We start from the raw sequence: 9,521 nt of genomic DNA on the forward strand, positions 1-9,521 counted from the left end.
CCAAAAGCATCAAAATAAAAAGGACATTTTAGGTTTCATGGGAGTTGACAACTCTTTATTACAAGAATGAAACATTGCAACAAGGTGTTGGATCGTTTACTGAAACTAATGTTTGCATAACTTTTCAGTGGTTTGAATTTTTATTTGTAACATTTCAGACTTAAAAGAAACAATAAGGGAAAGCAATATCCCTCCCTTTGTTTTGTTTTTACATGCCTGTGTGGCAAGAATGGTGGATGTTTGGCAAGGGTGGTACCACCTATATACATTTAGGAAAACATGCTTGCTGTGGGCGTACAAAAATAAAATTTATTTGTTAAATTACACATAAATATAAGGTACAAATGTATTTTTAAAATACAGATAAAGATAATCACACTTGCATTGTGTACATATGAAAATACAGTATTTTATATTCAACATACACAGACACATTTATGATAAATGCAACTAGTTGGCAATGCCAGTTCTTCTCAGTCTGTTTTGGGTTTTTTTGTTCTTTTTTTTTTGTTCTTCGGTTTTCCATAAATATGGAAAAATAGGCTTTTGAAACAGTTAATTCTGCCGGACATCTTGCAGCAGCTTGTTAATTTCTGCCACCAGCTCACTGGCATCCATGAGTTCGTGTTTCCCATCACTGAGGTGGTTGAGCATGTTGTCGAAATCATCTTCTTCATAATTCTCTGGGATCTCCTCCATGGCCGGCAGCCATTTGGAAGAAGGCTGCGCGCCCGAGTGAGTCCCCAGAGTGGGCCCGCTGCTGGCAGGATTCTGGAAATGTGTGCTGGCTGCCCAGGCTGCCACCCCCTGTGGATAATTCACAGTCTTGGCTGGCAAATGTCCCTTCCTGCGCTCCAGTGAGTTGGAGCGATCCATCTCATTGCACTCCGTGTAGGCATCTAGCGAGGGCGGCAGCAGGCGCTGGAAGACGCTGCTCATTTCAGAGAGGAGAGAGGAGGTGCAGTTGTCCCCTGGCTCCTCCTCGCTCTGGCAGTCTTTACCAAACGTTGAAAAGCTCTTCTTCTTCTCACTGGTGTCAGTGGGCTGTGGATCTTCCTCAAGGCCCTGCTGCTGCTGCTGCTGCTGCAGCTGAGGTGCCTGGAACTCCTCACCAGGGATGAACATGTTACTTCTGTAATCGGCAGTGGGAGAGGGCAGTGGGGGCATCCAGCACTGGTCAGAGTGCCCCAGAACCCGGCACTCCTCCGTGCACAGCCGCATTGCTGCAAGAGAGAAAAGAGGAGAGTGAGCATCCCCCTCCTATTGCAGATACTGTTTAGTTGCAGGGACTAAAACAAGGACTGAAGTTCTCCAAAGGTGTTCAAATCCAGTATTTGGGTTCACTTTCTGCGTGAAGGAAGGCGGCAAATACAAATGGTCTGGATCTAAACACACTTCCATTTCTGAATGGTCTCAAAAATGAGAACGACAAATACAGAACATGTAAGGCAGTTATGTAATCTCTTATCTAGGGCTGAAGATCAACATGTAAGTTCCAGGTGGAAAACAAGCATTTGTGACTTAAAGCAACTTGATCCCTCTGTACATTGCTATTCCATCAAATGAATAACTAAATAAATAAATAAAATGAAGGTGTTTCTACCTCCAAACATTTACTTAAGTTTTAGTGAAGTCTGCCACATGCACTTAGAGAATTGTATCAGAGTAATAAAGTGGGAAGAAATGGATGGGAAATAAAGAAGAAAGAAAATAATGTGCAGAAGGATCTCCCTCTTCATTAACATACCTCCTTTTGATCTGACAATGTATGCTGAATATGAAGTGATTCACTGCCATATTATCTTTTTAACTGAATCAGTTAATTTTTTTATACAGTATCAAAACACCTAGGGCTTAACTCGCACCCCCACTGACTCCAGCGTTTATACTGGAGTTACTCTGATATGCGCTTGCCACTCTGTAGCTCAGGTTACTGGACCGTGCTGGCTCAAGCACTGGCACAAGGTGGGCATTCAGGCCAGCCAGGAGGACTGAAGAGCAGAAGACAAGAGACACTCTCCCAGCTGCTTGTTTTGAGTGATGTCTCTCAGGGAGGAACAACTCAGTGGGGCAAGTGACTGCATCTCTGGGAGCTATGCTGGTCTGAGCAGGGCACTGCAAGAATCCTCTGCAAACACCTGGAGAGGTCTGGGAAGGGTCCCTGGAAGTGGAGACAGACAAAGCCCTACTTGACAGACCCATAAAGGTGGATGTGCCTCTCCAAAGGGAACTGCCTCTGTAGGACACGAAGCCTTGTCTTAGGCTGGGTGCTGCCTGGGTGCCTGGCAAACCTGCTAGAAAAGACCCAGGTGCTGCAGGGGCCACTAACTTGAATTTGAGTCACATACTTCAGAAGAATGTTTTCAGATATAGCAGACTCTTTGCATTATGTCTATTTTGACCATAAGAAACTTTTTCCCTTTCTTCTATCAGTTAATGGTTAAATTAGCCCATACAGAATAGTTTTTCTTTCTATTTATATACTGAATACACAAGAAATATTTGCAGTCATGCCTGTAAGTTTCCCTAGCTTTCTCATCACATTTCCCATCTGGCTCTGGATCCACTCAGTTTATCAAAAGATATTTTTTGTGATGGTGTAAGCAGAACTGCACATTGTATTTCAGCTTAGGACATACCAGTGATTGATAAAGTCCTACTCTCATACTGTCAGCGTTATTTATCTCTGTGCTTTACACAGCCTACCGTATTTTTTGCTTTCCTAATGTCCTTTCAGTTCCTCAGAGTATGAAATTTCTCTGTGTCTCACATATGAGAGTACGAATTTCGTCAAGAATACAGGTTCAGGCCACAGGCTGGATATTGCACAAGCTCTTGCAAATGGCCTGCTGATCCAGTGAGCTTTGAACAAACAAAGCAACCTAGAGAATATCAGTGGCTGAAGTTTTGATACAGGAGACTGAAATGCCTTTGAGTGCTTTGTTCTCATGTATGAAAAGCACATGTGTGCTGAGTTAGAAAGGAGAAAAGATATCTAAGTCACCCATGGTGCTTTGATGAGCTCTCAACTCATCCCAGAAGGTGAGGATTACCCTTCTAATTAAGAATGCTCCTGTAAATTAATGAGAGACTTTCAATGGTTTGGCATTTCATGAGTAGTGAAGGTTGTCTTACTGCGAGTTTTGTTACTGATGTTATCAGGATTGGATTTGGTATAAAATAATAAATTCTGACATTCCTGAGCAAAGATCAAAAAATGCTCTGAGGAAATTGAATGGTGTCACAGGCTGTCCTTAAATCAGCAATAAATAAAAGGAAAAAATAAAGATGTACAACAGCATTATTATGCCCCCCTCCCTTCATCTCCCAAACTTAAAGCTTATTAGTGAATATTCAAAAAGAGAAAGAGAAACCAGCCTTTCAAGGACAGTTATTGAACTTTCTGATCATGTAATTTTTGGAGTTTTGAGGGACTGGCTCCATTTCTTTCCAGTTCCATCTTAAAGAGACAAACTGAAAGGATTTTTTCACAGCATTTTGCCTGTGTCCAGACTAACAATGCAGAAGCATTTCAAAATGGAGAACAAGAAACCTCCAGGAAGTTTTCTTTTCGTTTGTTTGGATTACAGATCAATTCAGGTCTCATCTGAACAGGTTCAGCATACATTACGCTCCATCCCTGGCAGTGTTCAAGGCCTTCAGCAACCTGGTCTAGTGGAAGGTATCCCTGCCCATGGCAGGAGGGTTGGAACTAGGTGATCTTAAGGTACTTTCCAACCCTAACCATTCAACGGTTCTATACTTATCTGATGGATTAAGACCATGCAGAGCGGCAAGCAGACATCTGGGTGAGATTAAATGCCCACTGTAATAGCCCAGCCCAGCTCTGTCTGCACTCAGCAGGAGTTTTCCTTACTTTGAATGCGATTAGCTGGGCACCTTTGGAAATGCCACCCCTTTGCTTCCTCTTTAGAGACAGAACTGCAAGAGCTGAAAACCAGTCCTGGGCATCCCAGCTAGCAAAGAGGGAACCGCTCCCGCCTGTTGGCAGCCCCTGACTGCCCACCAGGAAGGGGACAGCTCTTACTTGGCAGCACCAGGGCTGGATGCCAGTGCAAACACCATTGCATTTGAAGTTCCCCTGGCAACTGAGAGCTCCAGCAGATCCCTCCTTTCTAATCACAGGGCAGAATGAGACATGCCTCATGCTAGCTGGCAGAGGACTAAGTAGTAGCAGTGGGGGGATATGAGGATAAAAATACATTAGGACTCCAGATTTAGGTTAAAGATTCTGAAGAAAACCCAGTAACTTTCTGAAGCCTTCAGATTTGAAACACTGAGTACATAAGACTACTTTGAGAAGGTATATGAATGCCTGGGTAGGTGACAGAAGACCTAGTCTGGACCAAAAAAAGAAAAGGAAATTTTAAAGCTAAAATGTATAAGAAGAACAAATTAAACTTTTGGAGTTTACTCTGGTCTAGCCTAAGAGCATATTTCTAAGGGTAAACCGCACCAAGGTCAGGCACAACCCCTCACCAGTGTTTTCCATAGCAGCAGAGGGAAGGAGCAGCACTGCAGCTCCTCTCCTCCCCTCCTGGGCAACATGTGGGGAACACTTTAGGAGGAATTATGTGCTGTACTGCCCTAAAAGCAATATGCCTTATGCATAAAATGACTTTACTAAACCTTTTAAGTTTACACTCTTGGTTCAGTGAGCCATACTGAGTTACTCAGCCCTGTCAGTTACACAAAGAAAACTAAATATGATCTGAAATAAGCACATGATCCAGGGTACAACCAGTGGCTGTGTAATTATTAAAGTAACTACAAAATTCTCATAGCTGTACTCAACATGATTTCTCATAGACTGTTATATTCAACTAATAACTGGGCATAAATTTTAAAGTGATACTTCATACACATGAAAATGTACACGTGTATTTATCTTACTTCCACTCCCCCTGTTCTAGCTTTTTTCTTTTCTGCCATCTGCCCCTGAATTGTACCTCTTAATCTCTTCCTTCTAGAAGTTATGAGTGACAAGATTTACAGTCTGGGGCATATTTAGATCCTTCCCTTGCCACTCCAGTTCATTTTTCAGTGGGAAAAAATACACCTTTCTTCTCCATCCATATTTCTAGACCAGTCACAATCCATGGTAGAAGTTTGTATCGTATGGACCAAACCCACTGTGGAAAATGTATCTCCCAAATTATAGTTCAGTATATTTTTAACAAACCGCAACTGCCTGACTCTGCAAAAACATTAGAAGTCTAAGGACATGGAACAGATCATGGTTTTGGGGGGACTTTAGAGCCAGCTCACGGTAATGTGAATAAGAGAAAAAAGTAGGCACTGCTCTGGGTGGATTTTCAGTTGTGCCTGAGGTTTCATTTTACTACGTATGTGAAGGCTTCAGCTCAGTATTTATCATGAAGCAGAGTAAAAAGGAAGGAAACACAGGACTTGAAAGCTAAAGAATTTTTGCTTTCTCAGTAGTAGCTTTATCAAAGTGACAGCCAGGCAGCAGTGTAAATAAACTGGTCAGCTTCCATTGTGCTCTTACCTGCAGGAATTCTCCCATCTGTAAGGAAAAGGTCACTGAATCCTTCCCCAAGAAGTCTGTCAATTGGAGACTCTCTTCCCAAATCATAATCACTGTCTCCAGCTTCACTGTCACCCCGGCCACTGTCTTTCAAGCTGAATTTATCCATATCTTGCAGGGCATACCTGTGGAAGAGAATTGTTGGGATCATGGAATTAAATTATCTCATATACATTACATTCCACTTTTTGATTAAAGCCATGTGTCTGTTTTCTGATACATGTACATGCATACGTAGCAGAACAGTCCAGATCCTTACCTGTAGCTTCTGGAATACTTGTTTCCTCGAAAACTTGGCCTTGGTTGATACTGGCCCTGGTGAAGCATCGAGAGAAGCTGAGAAACCTGCTAAAGAAAAGGTGAGAAGACTGATTCTTTGAAATGAAAGCTTAAATTCCTAGTTGTAAAACCATTAATTTGCTTCACTGGTTTGGTTTTGGTTCTTTTTTCCTTTAAGGTGAATTAAATCAAATTCCTGCACATATATAATGCAGTACAATAGACCATTTTGTAGTACAGTGTCTGCCACAGGAAACATCTGAAGACTATACAATGAGGAAATGCACTACTGTTCATTAGCCTTTGAACTCACAATAATTAATTCATTAACAAGTAATTAAACTGAGGCAGAGCTTTCTTTTGTTTTAATAAATTAGAATCAACCCTTTACCATTCCAGGATCCTAATTCAAAACAAAATGTCATTGCTTTACATGTCAAGTTACCAGGACAGAGCTCTCATTTAAGACATTACAGAGCATTTGCAGTAAAAACTGACGGGTAGTCTCAAAGTTTGAGATGTTATGAGCATGTATTACAGCAGCTGTACTCAAACTGTGTCAGTGTTTAACCTTTTAGTTCTCCATCCCCATTAATGAAAGGGTCTCCTGCATTCTTTCTCTATATAAATACTCTGTCACTCTTTCTTAAACAAAGAGAAAGGGAAGGCAAAGAAGAACGAACAAGTGAGCAGTAAACTAGAGCTGAGCACTGCCTGTGTTACACCCCATTGTTTTGACCTTACAGGGAAGAACCAAGAAATATTTAATCTATTAATAATAGATTTAATCTTGTTCCACATGGTAATGGATTCAGTTGATATTGGATTAAAACTGCAAAGCTGTGACATCTAAAGAGAAATCCATAATACATTCTCATTAGGCATAGACCTAATTGGTCTCACAGGTGGCATGCAGAGTATCTCCATGCTCCCCAGTGAAGGCATGAGTGAAGGGATGTGCAAATCGAGGTGTGGACCTTACCTCAACAGCAGGAGTAGCATGGGTGAGTTCCAGTGAGAAATTTTCAGGCACGTGGTTAGAGGAGATTGTCACCAGGCTGTTGAGTGATTGGTGGCTGTGGTGGCTCTGCCGGCTGCTCATTTGTCCCCTTTCCAGAGTTGGAGATGATGATGGAGAAGCTCTGTGGTGAGACCTGATAGGTAAAGTGCCATTAACTGTTGGCACTAGCGTAATGTCCCCTTTGTGGATCTGTCTTGACGGTCGCTTTGGGTGGTGCTGGTAGGTCGATTCTGCCACGCGACAGTTGTAGGACCTGGTGTCCTTTTTCTCTCGATTACATCTTGTGGCAAAAATGACCATAATGACCAACAACACAGCACATATAGATCCTAAGGATATAATCGTTATCATGGAGACATCCAGGGAGGGTTGGCTTACCAAAGTCGCTTCTGTGCTTGCAAATGAATACACATACTCAAAAACGGTACATCTGAGAAGCGCTTTAGTACTAAGCTGAGGACTGCCCTTATCCTGGACTATCACAAAAAACTCCCATTGTTTTGCTGGAACTGATTCAACACTCACATTGATAGAGATGTCACAGGTTTTGGGATCCATCACAAAGATGCTGTTTTCCTTGTCAGCTACTATGGAGCAGCTGAGTTCAGAGTTCATACCAGAGTCTCTATCTGTAGCTTTTATCCTGGTGACAAGAAAGCCGATTCCAGCATCCTTAGGGATTGATATTTCTGCTGTACTGTTGCGTAGCGCTGGCCCCACGATGACAGGAGCATTGTCATTTTCGTCAATGATGGTTAGTACCACCGTGGTATTGCTAACAAGCTGCTGACTCCCTCCATCCCTCGCTTGAACCATGAAGGCAATTTGATTTACTTCCTCATGGTCAAAGGTTCGCAGGGCATAGATCGCCCCGTTGGAGGGATCAATGGTCACATAGGTGGTTATGGAGCTTCCCAAAATATAGCTCTCCAAAATAGTGTATGTCACCTGCCCATTGTCACCTAGATCTGGGTCTGTGGCTGTGACTGATGTGATGTATGCTCCCGGAGAGTTATTTTCCAAGATAACAACTTCATATCTGTTTGTCTGGAAGCGGGGTGGGTTGTCATTTTCATCACTGATTTGGACGGTAAAGTGTTTCACAGTGGAGAGACTGGGCGTTCCCTTGTCCTCCGCTATTACAGTCAAGCTGTATTCAGACCTCTTTTCCCTATCTAGAGTGGCATTAGTCAAGATTAAGTAGTTATTTTCATAAGTCTTTTGGAGTTTAAAGTGGCCATGTCCATGGAGCTTGCAAACTATCTCTCCATTCACACCAGAGTCCTTGTCTTGCACTCTGACCAGGGCAACAAAAGTGTCCAGGGGTGACCCTTCAGAAATGTAAGCTACCTCGTCTTTCTCTGGGGACATCAGGTTTAAGTTAATTTCAGGTCTGTTGTCATTCACGTCCACAATTTTAATTATAATTTTGCAGTGAGCTGGAATGGAATTCGGCCCCAGATCTTGAGCCTGAGCATCAATTTCATAGGATTTGGTTACTTCATAGTCCACTTGCTTCAGGAGGGTGAGGTGTCCTTTTTCTGGATCTATCTTAAAAGTCTCTATAATTTTGGCAGACACATGACTACTAAAGGAGTAGACGACCTTACCGTTAGCGCCCTCGTCTGGATCAGTGGCATTGAGGTCTATGAGCAAAGTCCCAACTGGAGAATTTTCTAGGAGTTGGATTACATATGACTGTTGTTCGAAAACAGGGCTGTTGTCATTGGAATCAGAAATGCTTATTTTCAGGAGGGATGAGCCAGACCTCTGAGGCACCCCTTTATCTGAGGCAGTGAGCTGGAGTTCGTAACTTGACTTCAACTCCCGGTCCAGCTCTCTAACCACGATCAGCTCCGCGTACTTGGCACCATCAGTCCTGGTTCTCACCTCAATAGTAAAAAAATCATTTGCAGAAAGAGAGTAAGTGTGCAGGGAGTTGTCCCCTACATCTGGATCAAAAGCACTGTCCAAAGGGATCCGCGTTCCCACTGCTGCGCTCTCTGATATCTCGATAGGGATAAGAGCTCTGGAAAACTGGGGAGAGTTGTCATTAATATCCAGCACTTCAACTTCAACATGGAAAAGCTGCAGGTGTTCAGTGGGCAGAGTGATCACATCAAACTCTATGGAGCAGTTTAAGTTTTTCTGGCAGAGTTGTTCCCGATCAATTTTGGCTCCTATGCTGATCTCTCCGTTATCCTCACGGACCACAAGCAAGGGAGAATTCCCCCTTTGCATGGCTCGAAATCGCACCGAGGAAGGGTTAGGCATTTTTAATAAAACATCAGCTACATCTTCCGACAGCCTTGCAATTACCGATCCGATTCTCTGCTCCTCATAAATCCTGTATTTCAAATTCTTGCCTAGCACAGCCTTATTGAAAGATATTATCATCAGTGCAAAAATGAATATAAAGTGCATTTTACCGCCGATTCGGTGCATTTGTAAGTTTTTGCAATTCATTTCTCCAAGCAAGTTAAAAAGCAATTATAGCGGCTGCCTTCCGTACCTTAAACCCAGCGCACATCTGGTCCTTCCAAACTTGAAAATGCCTTTTCTGCTCAGCCAAGGATTAATATCTCACCAGATCAGAAAAGTTTCGGGGGGTTTTTTATATACACACCGTGCCAGGACATCCAGGTACAAGCC

General features: G+C 42.7%; 1 protein-coding gene across 2 annotated transcripts; it reads right to left on the minus strand.

Annotated features, from left to right (window-relative positions):
* Positions 1–226: 226 nt before the first annotated feature.
* PCDH18 (protocadherin 18) lies at positions 227–9,335 on the minus strand. Of its 2 annotated transcripts, none has more exons than XM_010012802.1 (4): positions 6,831–9,335; positions 5,829–5,914; positions 5,531–5,694; positions 227–1,223 (listed from the first exon to the last, which is right to left on the minus strand). In XM_010012802.1, exons 1-4 carry the CDS (start codon positions 9,333–9,335, stop codon positions 556–558), a joined length of 3,423 nt encoding a protein of 1,140 aa, XP_010011104.1. In that variant the 3' UTR covers positions 227–555. The 2 variants fall into 2 exon arrangements, with proteins under 2 accessions (XP_010011104.1, XP_010011102.1); XM_010012800.1 differs by having other exon boundaries at positions 5,829–5,917.
* Positions 9,336–9,521: the final 186 nt, after the last annotated feature.

Source organism: Nestor notabilis, unplaced genomic scaffold (genome assembly GCF_000696875.1).
Source record: "Nestor notabilis isolate BGI_N333 unplaced genomic scaffold, ASM69687v1 scaffold1514, whole genome shotgun sequence".
In the NCBI taxonomy this organism is placed as follows: Eukaryota; Metazoa; Chordata; class Aves; order Psittaciformes; family Psittacidae; genus Nestor; species Nestor notabilis.